The 24,920-nt window shown below is 41.3% G+C and overlaps 1 protein-coding gene across 3 annotated transcripts; it reads left to right on the forward strand.

The window, feature by feature from the left end:
• Nucleotides 1-904: 904 nt before the first annotated feature.
• On the forward strand, nt 905-19,626 carry LOC109871471 (alanine aminotransferase 2-like). 3 transcript variants are annotated; one of them, XM_020462372.2, is made up of 12 exons: nt 905-1,072; nt 1,532-1,723; nt 10,453-10,542; nt 10,777-10,885; nt 11,094-11,227; nt 11,366-11,609; nt 11,763-11,842; nt 14,061-14,197; nt 14,434-14,608; nt 17,964-18,119; nt 18,472-18,584; nt 18,796-19,626. In XM_020462372.2, the coding sequence occupies exons 2-12, from the start codon at nt 1,586-1,588 to the stop codon at nt 18,884-18,886; spliced, it is 1,467 nt and encodes a 488-aa protein (XP_020317961.1). In that variant the 5' UTR covers nt 905-1,072; nt 1,532-1,585; the 3' UTR covers nt 18,887-19,626. The 3 variants fall into 3 exon arrangements, with proteins under 3 accessions (XP_020317961.1, XP_020317962.1, XP_020317960.1); XM_020462373.2 differs by having other exon boundaries at nt 1,537-1,723; XM_020462371.2 differs by having other exon boundaries at nt 905-1,723.
• Nucleotides 19,627-24,920: the final 5,294 nt, after the last annotated feature.

Below are 24,920 nucleotides of genomic sequence, written 5' to 3' on the forward strand. Positions count from 1 at the left end.
CCAGAAATTATTTCATATTGAGATAAAAATGACTGCATTGAACATTTCATTTAGGAATGGATATATCCTTTGAATTGAGTATTTGTTATGTTAAAGATCTATCATATAAGCTTTAAATATGCAGTGGGGGGAAAAGTACCCAATTGTCATACTTGAGTAAAAGTATAGATACCTTAATAGAAAAGTTACTCAAGTAAAAGTGAGGAAAAGTCTAAAAGTATTTGGTTTAAAATATACTTAAGTATCAAAAGTACATTTAGTTGCTAAAATATACTTAAGTATCAAAAGTAAAAGTATAAATCATTTAAAATTCCTTATATGAAGTAAAGCAGATGGCACCATGTTCTTGTTTTAAAATGTATGGATAGCCAGGGGCACACACCAACACTCAGAAAGTATTCACAAAAGATGCATTTGTGTTTAGTGAAGTAGGGATGACCACTTGTTCTCTTGATAAGTGTGTGAATTTCACAGTTTTACTGGTCTACTAAGCATTTAAATTGTAAGGAGTACCTTGGGTTGTCAGAGAAAATGTATGGAGTAAAAGTACAATATTTTCTTTACGAATGTAGTGAAGTAAAAGTTGTCACAAATATAAATAGTAAAGTAAAGTACAGATACCCCCAAAAAACTACTATAGTAGTCCATAAAAGTATTTTTACTTAAGTACTTTACACCACTGTAAATATGGTATAAACGGGAGTGATAAAGCGACATCAACCTCAGTCATTCACACCAAAAACGGAACTAGTTTAGAGTGGAGCGCCCTTAAAAAGTATCTAGTCGAGCGCCGTGCACATTTCCGTGCACATACTGTACACTGCTTCAACAGTGAGAGAACTGGGCTCGTGTCCAAATAGGAGGAGTTACGCTCAATTTCTACATAATAACCAGGTCTGTAGTCTCCACCCAATGGGTTAGAGCGCGCCGCCGGGTGTGTGTTGACCATCGAAAAAGAAGGAGTTGCACGGAAAGGGTGAAAGTTTGAAGCTGCCCCAGATCTCCTCGCATAGGCGTGTCGCTTGTGTCTGTCGTTTCGGAAACTGGAGATCTTATCCTGGACAATTTATCGGTGCGTAATGGGGAAATGAGGGGATGGGGGTTGGATAAAACTCACATGGGGGAGTAATGTTACAATATATGTACTGTGCAGAAGACATACATTTCAGGTTGAAAATAGTGCCCCAGTCTGTGAATAACAGGGTTGTGGAAATTGTAAGGTTCAAAGGTCTGGCCGGCTTTAAAAAAATATCTAAAAGTTTGCCAGTTGGACAACACACAGTTGTCTGTCTGGGTGCATTCATTGAGCGTGGGGGTGGCCGCAGCGCTTCACAACTAACGTAACGAGATATAATATTGTGACATGTCTGCTTCGCGCATAGGGAAAATGTTGTCATCCAAAAGTTTGCGCGTTATAACTAGAGAAAATTACCGTTTTTTCGGCAATGGGGCACAATACCCCGCGGGACACCTCACCTCTGTTGTCCGCTCAGTGATGATCCACTCTCCGCTGTCACCTTTCTCTTCCCAGAGTAGAGCACTTTCAGGAGTCAGTAAACCGCCGCGTGGACTTGTCCAAGAGAAAATGACCGAGAATGCAGTGTTCTCCCAGAACATGGTTTTGACCATCGACACCATGAACCCCAATGTGAAGAAGGTGGAGTATGCCGTGCGCGGACCCATTGTGCAGCGCGCGGTGCAGATCGAGAAGGAGCTGAGAGAGGTATGCTTAACAATAAAATGTAACTTTCTTAAATCATTATTTTATATTTTTTTCCCATTTGTTTTTAAATTGTGCAAATCATTTGTTTCTCTCAACCCCAAAAAATGTCAGAAATAACTGGTTTCCATTGGCTTGCCCTTTGCTTGCTCTGCCCTTTGCCCTCTAGCCTAAATGCTCCCCAAAATATATGCTTTTTGAGTGCATTTGCTCACACACCCAGTGTGTCACCCACAAGCAGATTGACCCCTCGTCGGAAATCAAATTACTGTTAAAACACCACAGCGCTGATTGCTTATGACACCTGTGTAGTTAGTTGTTCACCAATGATGAGCCTAGACCTTATTTGTTATGTTGTAGAAGATTACGCTCCCCCCAATCTCTCTTTCTTTCACTCCCTCTGACTCGCTCTCCCTTGTCACTGTTTGTTCTCGGTTATACAGTATCCGTTTTCATTGGAGCTGAGGAAGATCAAAGTCAAAGTCCACAAGTCAAACAGCAAACTGAGAGATTTACTTCAGTTCAGTCTGTTGTCTGTTTTTACAACAGCTCTATTTAAACTTCTGAGCTCACAATGACGTACAGTAGAAAATCTATCGGGTCAAATCCTCACTTTCCCCCAGACCAATGCCACTGTCTCCTTTAACTCTCTTAGAAACAATAACTCATCACTCCTAGAGTCGCCAGCCCCCCTCCAGTCGTACGACATTTGTCATGTGAAATTGTTGGTACTCGCCAGTCATCATGTTACAGCTGCTAGTTAGTGGAGTGGTGTTTCTAGATTTAACAGCCCACTCAAAAGTGAAGAGGTAGGTTGTTGACATTTGGATGTAGCCTACTGACATGTATTTTTACAATCATACTGTACATTTTTTTCAACAATGTACACATGCACAGAATGCAATATTTTTGTTTTTCTCAAGATCAATCTATATCTATTGATATTGTCCACATTGTCAAACACTTTGGTCAGACGTAGTCCTCTTAGGTCAATGTTATTTCCCAGTTGGTTTTTATGTACTTTCCCTCAGTGTAACACTTACCTGCACCATCCCCGTCCCCTCTCACTTCATTTCAGGGGTTGTCATGGAAACCCAGAGAGCATAGTTTACTGAGTTCAGTCAGGTGTGTAACGCAGACCCTCCGAGTAGCTCTTTCCAGGAAGACGAGCAATGTGTATCTGTGTGTGTGAGAAAGAGGTGAAAGGGTCGCTTTTTGGCTGCGGCAGGGTGTGGAGGGACTATCATAGTAATGACTATGGTGACCTTTACCAGATGGTCCTGGGGCTTTACCCAAATACAATTTGGATTCATGGATTTTCTCTCTACTATTTGTTCCGAGTCCTCCTCAAACACCCCAGCCAACCAAGAGCCAACCTGGGTTAGGGGATGTTGGTTATTACCGGTAATGGCGCCGGAGAGGATGGCTGCTGTTTCACGGGCTTCTAACTAACTGTGCTATTTTGTTAGTTTTTTCGCATTGTTTGTAACTTATTTTGTACATAATGTTGCTGCTACTGTCTCTTATGACCGAAAAGAGCTTCTGGACATCAGAACAGCGGCTACTCACCTCGAACTGGACGAAGAAGTTTTCTTTAATGAGTCCGACACAAAAGATATACTGCTTTCCCGAGACCAGAACCAAATCCCTGTCATTCGGATGAAGAAAAGACGGAAATACAGGGGGCGGAGTTAAGGGTGCCTTGTGAGAATTTGTCGGCAAGTAGATAAACCGCCTCTACCATCCGTTCTATTGGCCAACGTGCAATCACTGGAAAATAAACTGGATGATCGGCGATCGAGACTATCCTACCAAAGGGATATTAAAAACTGTAAGATCTTATGTTTCACCGAGTCAATGCTGAACGACGACACGGATAATATAGAGCTGGATGGGTTTTCCGTGCATCAGAAGGACAGAGCAGCTACGTCTGGTAAGATGAGGAGTGGGGGAGTCTATTTTTCAATAACAGCTGGTGCGCAATGTCTAATATTAAAGAAGTCTCAAGGTATTGTTCGCCCGAGGTAGAGTTCCTCATGATAAGCTGTAGACCACACTATTTACCAAGAGAGTTTTCATCTATATTATTCGTAGCTGTCTACTCACCACCACAAACCGATGCTGGTACTAAGACCGCACTCAACGAGCTGTATAAAACCATAAGCAAACAAGAAAATGCTCATCTAGAAGTGGCACTCCTAGTGGCCGGGGACTTTAATGCAGGCAAACTTAAATCCGTTTTACCTCATTTCGACCAGCCTGTTACATGTGCAACCAGAGGAAAAAAACTATAGACCACCTTTACTCCACACACAGAAACGCATACAAAGCTCTCCCTCACCCTCCATTTGGCAAATCTGACCATAATTCTATCCTCCTGATTCCTGCTAACAAGCAAAAACTATAGCAGGAAGTACCAGTGACTCGCTCAATACGGAAGTGGTCAGATGACGCGGCTGCTATGCTACAGGATGGTTTCACTAGCACAGACTGGAATATGTTCCGTGATTCATCCAATGTCATTGAGGAGTATACCACCTCAGTCACCGGCTTCATCAATAAGTGCATCGATGACGTCGTCCCCACAGTGACCATACAGTGGGGCAAAAAAGTATTTAGTCAGCCACCAATTGTGCATGTTCTCCCACTTAAAATGATGAGAGAGGCCTGTAATTTTCACCATAGGTACACTTCAACTATGACAGACTTAATGAGAAGAAAAAAAATCCAGAAAATCACATTGTAGGATTTTTTATGAATTTATTTGCAAATTATGGTGGAAATAAGTATTTGGTCACCTACAAACAAGCAAGATTTCTGGCTCTCACAGACCTGTAAATTTGTCTTTAAGAGGCTTTAAGAGTCCTCCACTCGTTACCTGTATTAATGGCACCTGTTTGAACTTGTTTATCAGTATAAAAGACACCTGTCCACAACCTCAAACAGTCACACTCCAAACTCCACTATGGCCAAGACCAAAGAGCTTTCAAAGGACACCAGAAACAAAATTGTAGACCTGCACCAGGCTGGGAAGACTGAATCTGCAATAGGTAAGCAGCTTGGTTTGAAGAAATCAACTGTGGGAGCAATTATTAGGAAATGGAAGACATACAAGGCCACTGATAATCTCTCTCGATCTGGGGCTCCACGCAAGATCTCACCCCGTGGGGTCAAAATGATCACAAGAACGGTGAGCAACAATCCCAGAACCACATGGGGGGGACCTAGTGAATGACCTGCAGAGAGCTGGGACCAAAGTAACAAAGCCTACCATCAGTAACACACTACGCCGCCAGGGACTCAAATCCTGCAGTGCCAGACGTGTCCCCCTGCTTAAGCCAGTACATGTCCAGGCCCGTCTGAAGTTTGCTAGAGAGCATTTGGATGATCCAGAAGAAGATTGGGAGAATGTCATATGGTCAGATGAAACCAAAATATAACTTTTTGGTAAAAACTCAACTCGTCGTGTTTGGAGGACAAAGAATGCTGAGTTGCATCCAAAGAACACCATACCTACTGTGAAGCATGGGGGTGGAAACATCATGCTTTGGGGCTGTTTTTCTGCATAGGGACCAGGACGACTGATCCGTGTAAAGGAAAGAATGAATGGGGCCATGTATCATGAGATTTTGAGTGAAAACCTCCTTCCATCAGCAAGGGCATTGAAGATGAAACATGGCTGGGTCTTTCAGCATGAAAATGATCCCAAACACACCGCCCGGGCAACGAAGGAGTGGCTTCGTAAGAAGCATTTCAAGGTCCTGGAGTGGCCTAGCCAGTCTCCAGATCTCAACCCCATAGAAAATCTTTGGAGGTGTTGAAAGTCCGTGTTGCCCAGCAACAGCCCCAAAACATCACTGCTCTAGAGGAGATCTGCATGGAGGAATGGGCCAAAATACCAGCAACAGTGTGTGAAAAACCTTGTGAAGACTTACAGAAAACGTTTGACCTCTGTCATTGCCAACAAAGGGTATATAACAAAGTATTGAGATAAACTTTTGTTATTGACCAAATACTTTTTTTCCACCATAATTTGCAAATAAATTCATTAAAAGTCCTACAATGTGATTTTCTGGATTTTTTTTCTAATTTTGTCTGTCATAGTTGACGTGTACCTATGATGAAAATTACAGGCATTACTAAGACATGTACTCGGAGCATGCGCGGACCAACTGGCAGGTGTCTTCACTGACATTTTCAACCTCTCCCTGACTGAGTCTGTAATACCTACATGCTTTAAGCAGACCACAATAGTCCCTGTGCCCAAGAAAGTGATGGTAACCACCCTAAATGACTATCGCCCCATAGCACTCACGTTGTTAGCCATGAAGTGCTTTGAAAGGCTGGTCCTTGCTCACATCAACACAATTATCCCGGAAACCCTAGACCCACTCTAATTTGAATACCGCCCCAACAGATCCACAGATGACACAATCTCAATTGCACTCCATAATCCCACCTGGACAAAAGGAACACCTATGTGAGAATGCTGTTCATCGACTACAGCTCAATGTTCAACACCATAGTGCCCACAAAGCTCATCACTAAGCTAATGAACCTGGGACTAAACACCTCCCTCTGCAACTGGATCCTAGACTTCCTGAAGAGCCGGCCCCAGGTGGTAAGGGTAGGGAACAACACATCTGCCATGCTGATCCTCAACACTGGGGCCCCTCAGGGGTGCGTGCTCAGTCCCCTCCTGTACTCCCTGTTCACCCACGACTGTGTGGCCAAGCATGACTCCAACTGCATCATTAAGTTTGCTGATGACTCAACAGTGAACGATCACCGACAACGATGATATAGGGAGGAGGTCAGAGAACTGGCAGTGTGGTGCCAGGACAACAACCTCTCCCACAATGTGAGCAAGACAAAGGATGAAGATTTGGCATGTGGCCCCAGATCCTCAAAAAGTTCTACAGCTGCACCATCGAGATCATCCTGATCGGTTGCATCACCGCATGGTATGGCAACTGCTCGGCATCTGACCGTAAGGCACTACAGAGTGTAGTGTGTAAGGCCCAGTACATCACTGGGGCCAAGCTTCCTGCCACCCAGGACCTATATACCTGGCAGGGTGTCAGAGGAAGGCCCACATTTTCTTTATTATCTATGGATTGTCACTTTACCCCTACCTATATATACAGATTTCCTCGACTAACCTGTACCCCCGAACATTGACTCGGTCCCGGTGCCCCCTGTATATAGCCTCGTTATTGTCATTCTATTGTGTTACTTTTTATTACATTTTTTACAGCATTTTATTTAGTCAATAATTTTTTATATTAACTCAATTTCTTGAACTGCATTGTTGGTTAGGGCTTGTAAGTAAGCATTTCATGGTAAGGTCTACAACACATGTTGTATTCGGCGAATGTGACAAATAAAATTGGATATGGTGGATTTTTGTCTTTCAGTAGTCTACATCAGGGGTTTAATAAGAAGTTATTACGTCCTTATATCATATTGAGCACCTGTAAATCCATGCTGTATCACATCCGGACGTGATTGGGAGTCCAATAGGGCAGCACACAATTGTCCCAACATTCATCCGTGTTTGGCCAGGGTAGGCCGTCATTGTTAATAAGGATTTGTTCTTTAACTGACTTGCCTCGTTAAATAAAGGTATAAAAAAAAAATACACAAAAAAAATATGAAAACAAGTCTATTATGTTATTTAGGGGAACCTCCAAAAAGGTTGAAAACATGAAACTTGTTAATCTGTGCTGTATCAGGTGAACTAGCTGTAGGCTATTCCAAGTCTAACCTGATTTTCATACTGAGCTCTGATGGGTGTTAGATTTCTTTGTGAAAACAGGGCACAAAGCCTACATTCACTTGCTTGCTTTAAAAAAAGGTAAGGAAGAAACACCCACTTTCACACAAAATACATTCTCTTTTTCTCCAGTCCCTCCCATCTCCGTTTCACCCCCTCTCTATTTTCTCCTACTAACACACATGCCTATTTTGAGGGCTCAGATGAACTGTAATGTTTCAGGTGCAGATAAAGTTCATTTCCTGAAATCTGATACGACTTAAATTGTCGTCATTAGTTAATTCCCCTCTTAGCCTAGCAGGAAGAGAAAAAACACTAAGTAGAATGTGAGCAAAACAACTTCAACCCAATAACAGCTCTAGGACCAGGCTATAGAGGCCCATGGAGATACATTCTACCGCCTCAGTGGTCTCCATGGAGACTGCAGGAGGATTGCTGAGTAGCACGGCACACTGTGACTTTCTTTTAATGAATGAAAGAAGTCACATTTCATCTCCTGCCTCTGCTACTTCGCTAATTTTGAAGAGTAAACTAGTAGCCATGATGATGTAACTTTCTTTTGCCAGACTTTGAATTTGTTTTGCCGGAACAATTAGAATGCTACTTACCAGAGACAGAAAAAGAAAACTTACACACGCAGAAAGAGAAAAAAAAAAAAAAACTAGAGAACTGGGTAAGGAGGTAGAGAGAGAGAGTGGGCAAAATCAACTGTAGGCTAGTCTCAATCATCTTATGATGAACATGCAACAGGCAGTACTCTTACAAGAGCCACATGGCCTAATCAGTGAAGGTTTTTCAACAAGGGGCCTGCTATGTGGTCTTTATGTGACAATGTAAAAAGACTCCCTGAGATAAACTACCTGATTAGTAGCACTTAGAACACTTAAAAATACTTTTAAAGTTCCCAGAAAAAGAGGGGGGACTGATTTTTGTAATTATTTTTGTGCATGTTTTTTTATTAAAACGTACTCTCGTCACTTGGGAACTGTTGATTTTTTTGGTTGTTGCAACATCATATCTCGTTGCAGTAAAATGTAAACTGCTCTCTACTCTCAGTATGAATGGAATGTGAGGAGGTCCTTTGTAATTCAGTGGGTGTCACTCCCCTGCTGTTTGTGATTGGTCTGAACTGAGAGACACCTCTGTCTTGTGACCAATGGGAGTGTAGGAGGTTTATTTTCTGTTGTGAACTTTGGTAGTCATTGCTGGTCCAGCTGGCCCAATTAGATTTGGATAAAGTCTCTGGTGGGTAGAACAACAGCAGGGCTGCTTTGTTTCCCACTGGGTTTGAATGAGTTCCACTTGTGGCCACTGATCCGCTGTCCATGTTGTCAAATACCAAGCATCTGGACACTCACTGAGGAGCCTAAGGACAGAGAAAAGGGAACAGACAGCTAGTGTTACCATTGGCCTATGAGAACATCATTTCATCACCATTCCTTGACAACCTCCCCAAATGAATATTTTTTTTCCTTTTCTCTATGACCAGTTCTGTTTTGCAGTCTGTTTTTTTACACCGCATTTGACACCTACGTTACACTTGTCGTCTGTTTCTACAGCTGGAAACTAGCTGATATAACACTTGACAAGCCTTCCAGGCAGCAGCCAGCATGGGACTGTGTGTTTCTTTTTGCTTTCCAGACAGCATTTTCTCTCCTTTAATATGTTAAAATATGCAGTAGTTGGGCTGAACAACTTCTTGTTTTGACTTCCTCCACTCTGCTCCCAAACACAGACGCATATGATGTGTTTGTAGGTAAGTGTGTACAGTTGGAAATCCTAACATTGGAAAAGCTCAAATTGGATTCTGTCACTCATGTGTTTTATCTTTTTCTTGTGGTATTATTTAATTTCGTCTTTATTTAACCAGGCAAGTCAATTAAGGACAACGACGGCCTGGCAAAAGGTCTCCTGTGATGTCCTACATTTTAGGACCTAAAAGCAAGGGATGAGGAAAGCACATATTAAACCAATGCAGGCTGCCAAGTCATTTCTCCTGGCAAAGACTATACCTGATTTTGTATTTGTGCTTGAGAGTTTAAGTAAAAACACATGGCAAAGGAAATTATGAAGAGCTGTTTGGCTTTAAGGGTTGTCTATTTAAAGGTCTCAGGGCTCAGGGCTGGGTTTCTACTAAACTAACATCTGGACTTGTTTTACGATTGTCATACCAAGGATCGTTTAGCTATTTTATTTTGAATTTTAGGACCCATGTAGGTATAAAAAATAAATATCTATATAAAAATGATTTGATGAAATATTGAATTTGGCCTATTAACTTATAGAACCGCATTGAATAACAGATTCATACATGGAAAAACAGTGTAAAAATAAAGGAAGTATGTTTTGAAGTGTCTGTCCTATATCTGAGAGATATAAGAAAGCTCAGAAAAAGAAAAAAAAAGTTACATGTGGAATTATCTGTAAACCTTTAATGTGGAATTGCCCCATTCACTTCCATTAATTTTTCGGCCCGGTACCGGGTTAACTTTAGACGTGACTTCATATTCCAGCAGGAAGTGACCTCATGTCTTACTTAGAGGGACACGCTCAGATAATTAGTTATACATGGTTAATTATGAGTTTATAAAGAATAAAGTAAAGTATTGGACTCCCTTTATCCCCTGCACACCCCTGTGACCCAAGAACGCATGGGACACACTCTTTTCACACCACTTCGATACAAAGAGCACTTTTGATATCCCTAACCATTTTCCTAACCTCAACCTCAGTCTCCTAACCTGCTGCGCAAGTTCCCCTAACCTTCAATGAAAAAGTCACTTCGGTATTGAAATGGCGTGAAGAGTGTTTCCCAAGAACAGGGAATCGAAGTGGCGTGAAAAGAGTGTTTCCCAAGAACACATTGTATTTATCCCTCTCTTTCTTCCTTGCCCTAATTGTTTCATCCTCTCTCTGCCCCTCTCATTGTTTTGTGTCTTGTTTCGCTGTCCTGCAGGGAGTGAAGAAGCCCTTCACTGAGGTCATCAAGGCCAATATCGGTGACGCCCATGCCATGGGCCAGCAGCCAATCACCTTCTTCCGCCAGGTCTGCTTTTATCCACTATGTTCCAAACCATTTATCTAAAACAACTCTCTTTTTGATTACAGGGTGTCTTTCATTCTCCTTTGTCATTTGAAACCGTTCTGTCTATGGCAAAATCACGTTGTGACATTTTCATGCAGATTCATGCAGCATTTCATGCTGACTTGTGTACATTATCCTGCATCAACTCCTGTCTGTTCCTCACCTAGCTCTCGCTGTCCTCTCTTCCTCCTCAAGGTCTTGGCACTCTGCTCCTACCCGGAACTCTTGAAGGACAATATGTTTCCAGAGGATGCCAAAAGCAGAGCGCGCCGCATTCTGCAGGCTTGTGGAGGGAGTAGTTTGGGTATGTTGTTCAGATACTTGATTGATTGTGTATTGGAAGGATGTAAGTTAAGATAAAATACACAAAGGGGATATTTTAGCCAATAAGCCTGTGTCAGCCTGTTAGTGTCTGCATAAGCAATGAATGACCTTTCGCAGTCTAGGGTGGCCAACCCCGATCCTGGAGAGTCGCAGTGTATTGAGTCTCTCTCTCTCTCCCTCTCTCTCAGGTGCGTACAGTGCCAGTCAGGGTATAGACTGTGTGCGGCAGGACGTAGCTCGCTACATCGAGCGTCGGGATGGGGGCGTGCCCTGTGACCCAGACAACGTCTACCTCACCAGCGGCGCCAGCGATGGCATCGTGGTAAAAAATCAAAAATCAAACAATTCGATTTTTCAAGAAAACTTCTCACTGCAGATAAAGGGGAGGGCAGGAGGAGAGCGTTGAGGACTCTAGACTTGAGATGCACCCATCGGTCCTCTGCTCCCCTCTCTTTCGCAGACTATGCTGAAGCTGTTGGTGTGTGGTGAGGGTGCGTCGAAGACAGGGGTGATGATCTCCATCCCTCAGTACCCTCTGTACTCGGCTGCTCTGGCTGAGCTGGGTGCTGTGCAGGTGAACTACTACCTGAACGAGGAGAAGTGCTGGAGCATGGACCTCAGTGAGCTGGAGCGCTCCCTAGCGGAGGCCAGGAAGCACTGCAACCCCAAAGTCCTCTGCATCATCAACCCTGGAAACCCCACTGGTAAGTAGCCGAAGCTTGACATAGGGATTTCACAGTCCTCCCAGTCATGTCACTAGACGGCACCAGAGGACAGAGATCCCACGTAGACATAAACCAAAATGTCCAGTTCTGCCAATATGAATCTTAACCTTTCCCTATCCTCCTCTGTAATAGGTCAGGTCCAGAGTAGACAGTGCATTGAGGATGTGATCCGATTCGCTGCTAAGGAGCATCTCTTCCTGATGGCTGATGAGGTAAACTAATCAGGCAAGGTCAAGAACTGGGCCCTCGTTTATAAAGGTTGAGTACCCCGAAACATGCGTGTGCCAGTTGTCACGTAAAAGTTGGCATTTCTAAAAACTGAACTTGATGTAAGAATGTGCTTATCGTCCCGCCAACTTTAGACCACCCATACGCACAGTTTCTAATGGTTAAAGTATTGCTTTGCAAGAAGTCAAAAAGTAGCCTAGTAGCTTTCTGCAAATAGGGAATATATGATGACTTATAACAAACAAAAAATATGTTGCTAAATATAATAACGAGATGCAATTATATGCTGTTCGTGAGAAGTGCGAAAATGAATACATTTTATTGTTGCATTCGAAAATAGTTAGAAATCTATTCCCAATGATTTATTACATGTCCTTGATCATTGCAGAATACATTCTTCACCTTTTCTGACTGTGACGGTTTAATACCAACAAAATAGCCTGTAGGCCGACAAAAAGTCAGGATAGGCCACCATTCATCCCATTTGATTGTACCCACTTTACTATTAAATAGATAGTCTATTTGCCTTATGCGATCCGAAGCGAAGTTTAATGGTAGAACAGACTGTTCACATTTGTAGGCTATGTCTGTATACCGTAATGTCACATTTTTTCGAAAAGCCTAGACATTATTTAATTTATTAACATAATACATACAGTACCAGTCAAAATGTTTGGACACACCGACTCATTCAAGGGTTTTACTTTATTTTTTACAATATTCTACATTGTAGAATAATAGTGAAGACATCATAACTATGAAATAACACATGTGTAATTCATGTGGTATTGCTGCAGAATGCTGTTGTAGCCATGCTGGTTAAGTGTGCCTTGAATTCTAAATAAATCACTGACAGTGTCACCAGCAAAGCACACCCACACCACCACACCAACTCCTCCATAATTCACGGTGGGAACCACACATGCAGAGATCATCCGTTCACCTACTCAGCATTTCACAAAGACACCAAAATTCTCGAATTTGGACTCGTCAGACGAAAGGATAGATTTCCACCGGTCTAATGTCCATTGCTTGTGTTTCTTGGTCCAAGCAAGTCTCTTCTTATTATTGGTGTTTTTTAGTAGTGGTTTCTTTGCAGCAATATAAGACCATGAAAGCCTGATTCACACTCACACAGTTGATGTTGAGATGAGTCTGTTACTTGAACTCTGTGAAGCATTTATTTGGTCTGCAATTTCTGAGGCTGGTAACTCTAATGAACCAATCCTCTGCAGCAGAGGTAACTCTGGGTCTTCCTTTCCTGTGGCGGACCTCATGAGAGCCAGTTTCATCATAGCGCTTGATGGTTTTTGCGACCGCACTTAAAGAAATTTCCAGATTGACTGACCGTCATGTCTTAAAGTAAGGATGGACTGTCGTTTCTCTTTGCTTATTTGAGCTGTTCTTGCCATAATATATACTTGGTCTTTTACCAAATAGGGCTATCTTCTGTATACCACCTCTACCTTGTCAAAACACAACTGATTGGCTCAAATGCATTAAGGAGGAAAGAAATTCCACAAATGAACTTTTAACAAGGCACCCCTGTTTATTGAAATGCATTCCAGGTGAAGCTGGTTGAGATAATTCCAAGATTGTTCAAAGGGTGGCTACTTTGAAGAATGTAAAATATAAAATATATTTAGATGTTTTCAACACTTTTTTTTGGTTACTACATGATTCCATATGTGTTATTTCATAGTCTTCACTAACCTTTGCCTAGTACTGTGTTTATATATATACATATGTATGTGTGCATGTATTTTAACTGACAAATAAAATAAATCAATCATTCCAATTTGATGAATGGAAAGAGGCATCTGTTACAAAACACTCAAAAGCCTTGGGCAAGCCTATAAGATATGGAGGGATGTGTTTTCTGTTTGCCGTGATTGACATAGTCATAGACATTGACATATTTATTGTAGTGTTGAAAATGCAAACCATGATATTGAAGTGCCTGTATGTTTTGTTCATTGGTTGTGTAGTGCATTGGCACAGAAACATGTTGATGGAAAATGTGTTGCATATATTTTATATAATTATAAATATGGCATCAAAATGTTAAAATCTGATCCCCCTGGTAAATTTAGATCTGTCCCTTACCAATACCATCCTGATCCTCCTCACAAACCCAATTTCAAATGTGCTTACCTTTACGTATACCACTAACATCCCCTTCTCTCCTCTCCTGTCCCTCAGGTGTACCAGGATAATGTGTATGCGGAGGGTTGCCAGTTCCATTCCTTTAAGAAGGTGCTGTTTGAGTTGGGACCACAGTACTCGAACACTGTAGAACTGGTGTCTTTCCACTCCACCTCCAAGTGCTACATGGGAGAGTAAGACATTTTCTCCCTCTCTCGCTCTTTCATGCTCATACCCTGAACCGTTCACAAACGATACACAAGCAGGCCAAGAGGACTGAGTATGAATCTGCATTATTTCCTGTAGAAACCTCAAGAGCCATACTCAGTAACCTGACTTGACATATCAACCATTATATGGCTTCATTTAAACCATGTGTTGCTTTAAGAACCACTGTACTGTAACTGGTCTCCCCCTTTTGCTCCCCCAGGTGTGGTTTCCGTGGGGGTTACATGGAGGTGATCAACATGGACCCAGAGGTGAAAGCCCAGCTCATTAAGCTGGTGTCGGTCAGACTGTGTCCCGCCGTCCCTGGTCAGGCTCTAATGGACATGGTGGTCAACTCCCCACAGCCAGGAGAACCTTCCTACACCACCTTCATGAAGGTAATCATTTGGTTATATGGTTATTTAACAGACATTGTTTTTGATAGAAAATGACTTGCCCGACTGTTAACATTGACAGGGACACATATTTAACATACAGTACATTGGGGTTCCGAAATGATTGGCATCCTTGATAAAGATGAGCAAAAATGTCTGTATGAACAAATAAAAAAAATTCTGAGCAATATTGTGTGCTCCCCAAAACAAATGGGGAAATTATATTATTTTATACTAATACAATTGCTCAGAGACATAGATTTTGTTTAACAAGTTAAACTTTTTTTTCTCAAAAAAGGTAGGGGTAAAAATGATTGACACCCCTGTTTTCAAAATGGTTGCCTCCGCCTTGATACCTTTCGTCTATGCTTATGGACTGCCCTCTTCAATTCAAACCACATAGCATCAAAGATCGACCGCCATAGTTTACAGTAGGTGTGGGGTTCTTTTCTGCTCGTGCATTCTCATTTAGATGCCAAACCCACCACTGCTGTGCGTGGCCTAAGAGCTCTATTTTCACGTCATATAACAAATGTAAATGCCTGGAGTTTGCTAAATGGCATTGGCACTTGGATTGGAACGGGTGCTTTGGGCAAATTACATGAAAATAGAGTTCTTTGGCCACGCACACCAGTGGTGGGTTTGGTGTTAAAATGAGAATGCATAAGAGCAAAAGAACCCCATACCTACTGTAAACTATGGTGGTCGATCTGGAATATTTTAGGGCTATTTTGCTTCCATTGGTACTGGGGCCCTTATGGTCAACGGCATCATGAACTTTACCCAGTACCAGGACATGTTATCCTAAAACCTGTTCGCCTCTGCCAGGAGGCTGAAACTTGGCCACAAGTGGATCTTGCAAGACAATATCCCCAAGCACACATTAAAATCCACAAATACATTGTTAATTGGCCACAAAGTTTACATTTTGCAATCGACATCTCAGTCTCCAGACTTGAAACCCATTGAAAACCTGTGGTTTGAATTGAAGAGAATTGAATTTTACAGTCTTTAAGCACAGACGAAGGACATCAAGGATCTGGAAGGATTCTGTATGGAGGAATGAGCTAAGAACATTTTAGAAAAAGGCTCAGTGCCGTTTTCCTCGCAAGCTAATGCATTGGTAATGTATGAGAGTTCATTTTTCAGGGGGAAAAAACATTACTTTATGCTTTCTCTAGGCAATTGTATTATTTGTTTTGCATACAATATACAGTACCCATCAAAAGTTTGGACAAACCTAGTCATTCAAGTATTTTTCATTATTTTTACAGTTTTCTACATTGTAGAATAATAGACATCAATACTATGAAATAAAACATATCGAATCATGTAGTAACCCAAAAAGTGTTAAACAAAGATAAAATATATTTTATATTTGAGGTTAAAGATTAAATAAATAAAAATATATAAAATTCAATTCTTCAAAGATGCCACCATTTTCCTTGATGATAGCTTTGCACACTCTTGGCATTCTCTCAACCAGCTTCACCTGGAATGCTTTTCCAACAGTCTTGAAGGAGTTCCAACATATGATGAGCACTTGTTGGCTGCTTTTCCTTCACTCTGCATTCCAACTTATACCAAACCATCTCAATTGGGTTGAGGTAGGGTGATTGAGGAGGCCAGGTCATCTGATGCAGCATTCCATCACTCTCCTTCTTGGTCAAATAGCCTGTACACAGCCTGGAGGTGTGTTGGGTCATTGTTCTGTTGAAAAACAAATGATAGTCCCACTTAGCTCAAACCAGATGGGATGGTGTATCGCTGCAGAATGTTGTGGTAGCCATGCTGGCTAAGTGTGCCTTGAATTGGAAATAAATCACAGACAGTGTCACCAGCAAAGCATCCCCACACCCTCACACCTACTCCATGCTTCATGGTGGGTACCACATTTGCAGAGATCATCCATTCACCTACTCAGCGTCTCACAAAGACACGACGGTTGGAACCAAAAATCTAATTTGTACTTATCTGACCTTATCTTATGTTTCCCAAGGAAGTCTCTTCTTATTATTGGTGTCCTTTAGTAGTGTTTTCTTTGCAGCAATTCGACCATGAAGGCCTGATTCACGCCGTCTCCTCTGAACAGTTGATGTTGAGATGAGTCTATTACTTGAACTCTGTGAAGCATTTATTTGGTCTGCAATTACTGAGGCTGGTAACTCTAATGAACTAATCCTCTGCAGCAGAGGTAACTCTGGGTCTTCCTTGCCTGTGGCGGTCCTCATGAGAGCCAGTTTCATCATAGCGCTTTTGCGACTGCATTTGAAGAAACTTTCAAAGTTCCTGAAATGTTCCGGATTGACTGACCTTCATTGAGCTCCCTAGTGGCACAGCGGTCTAAGGCGCTGCATCTCAGTGCAAGAGGCGTCACTACAGTACCTGGTTTGAATCCAGGCTGAATCACATCCGGCCGTGATTGGGAGTCCCATAGGGCGGCGCACAATTGGCCCAGTGTCGTCCAGGTTTGGGTAGAGTAGGCTGTCATTGTAAATAAGAATTGGTTCTTAACTGACTTGCCTAGTTAAATAAAGGTAAAGAAAGAAAAAAAGGTCCTAAAATAACGATGCTTTCGTTTCTCTGTGCTTATTTGAGCTGTTCTTGCAATAATATGGACTTGGTCTTTTACCAAATAGGGCTATCTTCTGTTTACCACCCCAGACAATTGATTGGCTCAAATGCCTTAAGGAAGAAAGATATTCCACAAATCTACTTTTAACAAGGCACACCACACACAATTGATTGGCTCAAATGCCTTAAGGAAGAAAGATATTCCACAAATCTACTTTTAACAAGGCACACCTGTTAATTGAAATGCATTCCAGGGTGGCTACCTCATGAAGCTGGTTAAGAGAACGTCAAGAGTGTGCAAAGCTGTCATCAAGGTGAAGGGTGGCTACTTTGAAGAATCTCAAATACAAATATATGCAAGAGGCGTGATTTATTTTGCACTTTTTTTGGTTACTACATGATTCAACATGTGTTATTTCATAGTTTTGATGTCTTCACTATAATTCTACAATGTAGAAAATAGTAAAAATAAAGAAAAACCCTTGAATGAGTAGGTGTGTTCATACCTTTGACTAGTACTGTAGATCAGTATTTGACAGTATAAAATAAATAATTCATTTTTGTTCATCTTTGTGAAGGGTGTCAATAATTTCGGACCTCACTGTATGTGGCCCATTCGCAAAATCAAACACACACACACACACACACACACACACACACACACACACACACACACACACACACACACACACACACACACACACACACACACACACACACACACACACACACACACACACACACACACACACACACACACACACACCGTCTTCCCTGTGTCCAGGAGCGAACAGCAATCCTCAGTCTGCTGGCAGAGAAGGCCAAGTTGACAGAGGAAATTTTGAACACTGTACCTGGGATCACCTGTAACCCTGTCCAGGGAGCCATGTACTCGTTCCCCAACATCAGCCTGCCTCAGAAAGCCATCAAAGAGGCGAAGGTTAGTCAGCCCAAATTACTTCTGCTCTGCTGTTAGGAACTGAAACAAGTCAAATTCAGGGAATGAATTTCCATTTTATTTTAATAATAATAATAAATTGCATTTGAAGAGCGCTTTTCGTTTACAGATAAAAATCACAACGCTCTTTTACATTGTGAGCAACCATTCGAAGAAAAGGCTTTAATAAAAGAGGGCTAAAAACATTAAGCAAGACATTTGACACAAAATCCTTTTGTAAAAATCTGGTTGTGAAATACTTACTCTATGGACGTGTGGAACCTACTGCAATACCGTAATTCACTTATGCTTCTGAGCCTGCTTTAAATACTGTCATTTCTGCTTCTCTCTCCAGGCTCTGGGCCAGGCACCGGACATGTTCTACTGTATGAAGATGTTGGAGGAGACTGGCATCTGTCTGGTGCCGGGAAGTGGCTTTGGACAGAAAGACGGGACCTACCACTTCAGGTATGGCCATCGCAGTTTACTCAAACATGTTATCACAACCTCTCTCAGCATAAAATGGGCATACATCCCAAAGTAGGAATGTGTGCAACATAAGTAACGTCTGTCATCCATCAAGTCTAAGCTGTTGTAGATTACCACGGTGTGGAGTATACTATTTATTTTACAAGCTCTTTAATGATGTTCTCTTTCATTTTCTCCCTCCTTGTTACAGGATGACCATTCTGCCGCCCACAGACAAGCTGAAGCTCTTACTGGCTAAAGTGAAGGAGTTCCACCAGAAATTCACTCGGCAGTACTCTTAATCATCCTCCTTAACTTCCTAACTTTCACCAAATCAGAAAAGAATAGGACACAGACCAATATATGCACAATCTACCAGCCAACCTATCAGAAATCTGTCAATAAGTGCCTACATCTTCGGTCACCATGACAATGCACTTTAACTCCTAGGCCTACAAGATTCCAAGGAATGGTGGACTCACAGACTGTACATGTAAAAATGTGGTGGTTGTGAACACCAAGGAGACTTAGTTTGGAGTTGTAGTTTTTTTAGTTTGGAGTTGTAGTTTTTTTTAAATGTTGGGACATATCAAATTTATCTGACACACATAACTTGATTGAATTGATGTTCATTGTCACCTCGGTTGTGTGTCTGTGCACACACTTGTGTGGCATGATCACACAAGTCAAGGCCAGTATGACAGTACAGTACATTTTAGTCATTTAGCACACACTCTTAACCAGAGCAACTTACAGTAGTGAGAGCATACATTTTCATACTGGTCCCCCATGGGAATCAAACCAACAACCCTGGCGTCGCGAGCACCATGCCCTACCAACTGAGCCACGCTGGACTAGTAGTAGTGTATGAAATGGAAAGAGCTACTAGATTATTTCCAGACTCTGTAGAAATTGTTTTGTCAGTATTGTAGTAAGATACTGTATAAGATAGTATTATGTAAGAGAAGCTTTCACATAATGATTTTAATTGAAATATGATTTTATTATTTTTGCTACATAAATACAACATTTTTGCCTCTTTTTTTTGTGTGGAACTTTCCGTCATAGTGCTAGACTTCCACAAGAGGGCACACTTGTCACAACCCATACATCTACTACAAAGAATGTCCTTGACTTTCAATTGAGTAGCGTACCTTCACATTCTTTAGACCAAATTCATGGGGGAAAAAACGGGACAAAGAGGAGCCCGCAGGGAGAAGAATCAGAGACCAGTTTTTGAACAGCAGGAGAATGAAAATGAAAAGAAATGCGGTCAAGGATTTGTAGAATTATGAAGAAGAACAACAGCTCATGGCAGTTATCATGGGGAGTGAGTCAGGAGCCTACTGCGCGCGCACACACACGCTGGGAGAGGTTGTCCCCCGAGGTTGAGCTCTCCTTGAGGGCTGGCCTGCTTTCACAGGTTTTATTGAGAGTTCAATTCCTGTTAATATTATCTCTAATGATGTCACGTGAATTTATTTATTGAACTTGTCTGTCGGCCCTGCATTAAAGACCATAACTGTCATAAATAGAAAAGTATACCAGTTTCATTTAAGGACCAAAAACATTGACAGCCGTGCTTTGTATAACCCCCACTTCCATCTTATAGCTATAATCTACAATGATCAAGATATTGTTGGACATATACTTTATTTCTTAAGGGAGGGGGATAGCTTTTAATCTGTAAAGCGCTTTCTCTCTCCTGTCCTCTACAGTGGCTGCCAACTTTCATTATCCCTGACAAATCATAGCCCCTTTCCTAATTAACCACCTCTTCGTCTTTCTGTAGCTCTTTACAATCCCCCCTCCCGGCTCGATACGTCCAGTCAGCCACACGTCCCTGTCCTCACTAATTGCATTGGGTGAACTTGTTTTACACAGTCACCATCAACTCGTTTGATCTGACCTTGGTCAGAGTAGGACGACAAAAGGCAACCTGTATATTTGCAATTTCCATTGAATCCACCAGAAAATACAAAAAAATAATACAACAAATATTGTGGTTAAACTCAAATATAGTAATTGATTAAAAAAACTACGTTATTTTTTTAAAGAATGTTTTAAAAAGAATGTATAATCTTCGTAAATTATATCATAAATAGGACTCGTGGGGTAATGTGACATATGCGGCTAACAGAAACACATGGAAATGTCTGCTCACCAAAAATTAGAAACAACTACTTGCAAAATTACAGCAAAAAATGGAAGAGGAAAGTGGAAGGGGGAAAAAGTAAGGAACTTGTCCGTCGGCCCTGCATTAAAGACCATAACTGTCATAAATTTTAAAAACTATACCAGTTTCATTTAAGGACCAAAACATTGACAGCCGTGCTATATAGATTGCAAAATAGTTGGGAAGAGATTTTTGACGTAGCGATTCCATGGCACATGGTTTATGAACTGATACGCAAAACGACGGCGGATTCAAAACGTATAATTTTTCAATTTAAATTATTATACAAAATTCTTGCAACCAATAGAATGTTATTGATATGGAGGGTACAACCTTCCAAGCTCTGCAGATTTTGCTGCGAAGAGACATAGTCATTAAGATCATTTGATTTGGTCCATATCTAGCTTGTTTTTGGTCACAGATCCAGGAATGGTTGAGGAATTGAAATATTCACCTGGAGCTAACCCTGCAGATAGCACTACTGTGTGATCTGAAAAGTCATAGTCAATCGATCAATAATATACTAATACTTTTAGCAAAAACAAGCATGGCTACCACAACATCCTGCAGCGATACGCCATCCCATCTGGTTTGCGCTTATTGGGACTATCATTTGTTTTTCAATAGGACAATGACCCAACACACCTCCAGGCTGTGTAAGGGCTATTTGACCAAGAAGGAGAGTGATGGAGTGCTGCATCAGATGACCTGGCCTCCTCAATCACCCTACCTAAACCCAATTGAGATGGTTTGGTATAGGTTGGAATGCAGAGTGAAGGAAAAGCAGACAACAAGTGCTGAGCATATGTGCATATGTCAAGACTGTTGGAAAAACATTCCAGGTGAAGCTGGTTGAGAGAATGCCAAGAGTGTTACAAAGCTGTCATCAAGGCAAAGGGTGGCTACTTTGAAGAATCTAAAATATATTTGGATTTCTTTTAACACTATTTTGGTTACTACATGAATCCATATGTTTTACTTCATAGTTTTGATATCTTCACTATTGTTCTACAATGTAGAAAGAGTAAAAATCAAGAAAAACCCTTGAATTAGTAGGTGTGTCCAAACTTTTGACTGGTACTGTATGTAAATATACCTGCAAAAAAATATATGGGGGATTGGAAGGGATGCAGACAATTACATTGATGGAAGCTACAATCTATCTGCAATATAAAAGCTGATCTACCCCCTAAACAAAATATTTGTGGGGGTCAAAGTCACCATAAAACGGGGTCAGCAGAGGGACGGTCAACATCAGGCTGCACCATTTTGCCGGCTCTTGAACAAAAGCCTAACTTGCAATTCTCATATTAATGATGACTTGCCGTGGCTCTGTCTCTGTTTCCCTGCCTCTCTACTACTACAGTTCGCTTCCATGCATCTTCAAGGTCGCATGTGATGGATGATAGTGTAGTTTGCTAAGCGTGGCTACTTTCAGAGCTGGTACCCAACCCAAATGCAGCCACCACTCATGTTGAAATCAGGGTGTGATGGAGAAATTGCTGAACTGAGCTGAGCCTGATTTAATGCTCAGTAGTTGGGTTTGAATGTAATTGCAGACTTGAAGAGTGAAGGAGAGGGGAAGGCAACTTACGTCTGTGTGGTTTTCCTATAATTGTCTGATTTGCCACTTGTCTAGCTCCCTGTAGCAAACTATTATAGTCTTCTATTATCCCCTTCTGTTTTCTACACCACTCCTTTTCCATCACACACTTCAATAATTTTTTTTGCATCTTATTGTTTTTCTGTCTTCTCTCTTTCCTCATCCCTCTCTCTCTCTCTTCTTTCCCACCGAACTCTGTTCAATCACCAAACCCCACCTCTTTTCTCACCTCTCCCCCGGCACCGTTTTCACCTACACTCTCATACTCATCCATAAACCTCTGCCATCACATTTCAACATGCCAGAGTCTGTATTTTACGTAACACATGTAGGCCTATGCCTAATGAAAGGAGTACGAAATATTAAGAGCGAGTGAAAGCAAGTAGAGTAGGAGATTGCTAGGATGTTATCTGGTTTCTCTGTGGCTCCAACAGCACCTCAGAACCTCTTGCAGCCAGGGTAATTAGTTATTCCCAGGCTGGCCTGATCGATCGGTGTCCCTGTGTTCCCCTGGCATGTTGACAATCTTCCATCTAATTTGCCACTAAGCTCCTCGCCACCGCTCAATTGCATTGGCAGAGAGTGTGACATACCCCCCCCCCCTGATGTCATCAGCAAGTGGAACATTGATTGGTGCTCCTTTAAGAATCCATCCTCTTTTTTCATTTGGGGGATTTGTTTTTGTCTAGTTTCTCTCTGTAATAATCCTTTGCAGTTTTTGCATGGCAGGTTCATTTTACTGTCTCAGGATGCCGAGCACTAAGTCCACGTAGCACCATATGTTTGATGTCAAAAACACATAAGCAACTACAAGCACCCCAAAAAATACATTCTGCGAAATATGAACTCAGATCACAGTCCTTTTGTGTTTGAGAGGTTTCTAATTTCAGAACCCAGACCATTTTTTTTATTGGAATTGATTGAAGGTTCTAGAGGTGATGTAACCACTGATCAGCTACAAGACACACTCTGAGGGGTTGGTGGTGTGGTCACAGGGGGAGTACATACAATTTGACACATATCCATGTAAAGATTCTGCAGAAAGAGCTGATTGTGTGAAAAGCACCATGGTGGTTAGGCCTACATCCTTTGAACAATGTGGACAATCCAACAAACAGGACAGATTATTAATTGATAAAATACTTATTTACTCTGACTCCTTTTAATTAATTAAATCATTGCACATCTCACTATTAATATCTTCACTATGATGAGGTTTTGATGTAAGGTGCCTCTTCTAATTTTCGTGCCAAATCATGTCCAAATGATCCTAAAGTGTCAGAAAAATGACTGTTTAACTCAATTAAGTTAATTGTAGATGATTTGGACATGATTTGGAAAATGCTAATTTAGGTACCATTGATTTGCATTGGATTGGGGCACTTTCCCCCAAACACACTCACCTTAAATTTGACTGCTTTATACAAAATGGATTATATAATCTTTAGGCTCCCCTAATAGATCTAACTTACTTAGATTATGACTTAATATTAGATCAACTCTTACTTTTGTTAGTGTAATTATCCCCACAGCTCATTAGCATAACACAACGTTAACTATTCATGAAAATCGCAAATGAAATGAAATAAATATGCTAGCTCTCAAGCTTAGCCTTTTGTTAACAACACTGTCATCTCAGATTTTCTAAATATGCTTTTCAACCATAGCAAAACAAGCATTTGTGTAACAGTATTGATAGCTAGCGTAGCATTTAGCGTTAGCATTGTGCGGGCAACATTTTCACAAAAACAAGAAAAGCATTCAAATAAAATCATTTACCTTTGAACAACTTCGGATGTTTTCAATGAGGAGACTCTCAGTTAGATAGCAAATGTTCAGTTTGTCCAAAAATATTATTTGTGTAGGAGAAATCGCTCCGTTTTGTACATCACGTTTGGCTACCAAAAAACCCTGAAAATTCAGTCATCAAAACGCCAAACTTTTTTCCAAATTAACTCCATAATATCGACTGAAACATGGTAAACATTGTTTAGAATCAATCCTCAAGGTGTTTTTCACATATCTCTTCGATGATATATCGTTCGTGGAAGTGTGCTTTCTCCTCTGAATCCCATGGGAAAATGCCTGCAGCTGAAGATTACGCAAAAATATATTGCGCTTAAAACGGGCACGTTTTTTTATCCATAAATTAAAAGAGCGCCCCCTATATCCAAGAAGTAAAAAAATATAGATGAGACAGATAAAATGTCTAGGACATCGGTTTAATGTCTCACCCCAAGACCGAATTTAATATCTGAACAACTTCAATTAATGAGCTTATCTCTCTTTCTGTCTTTTGGGTGATTGCGTTATCATTCAGAGGTAGTTTATCCAGTTATTTATCTTTCACTAACCAGGTTTCCAACCTTTTTAAGCAAGTAAAGTAGGCCTATGTCACGCCTCCACCTGCTCCCTCCCTCCAGAGCTCGAAGTTGCCATCTACTAACCACCTGCTCCCCATCGCTAACCACACCTGGACTTCATCACCACCCTGATTACACTCCCTCCATATAGCCCTCTTTAGCCTTAGTCATTAGGCAGTATTGTTCAGTACATG

The sequence above is a fragment of the Oncorhynchus kisutch genome, linkage group LG27 (assembly GCF_002021735.2).
Source record: "Oncorhynchus kisutch isolate 150728-3 linkage group LG27, Okis_V2, whole genome shotgun sequence".
NCBI classification, from domain to species: domain Eukaryota; kingdom Metazoa; phylum Chordata; class Actinopteri; order Salmoniformes; family Salmonidae; genus Oncorhynchus; species Oncorhynchus kisutch.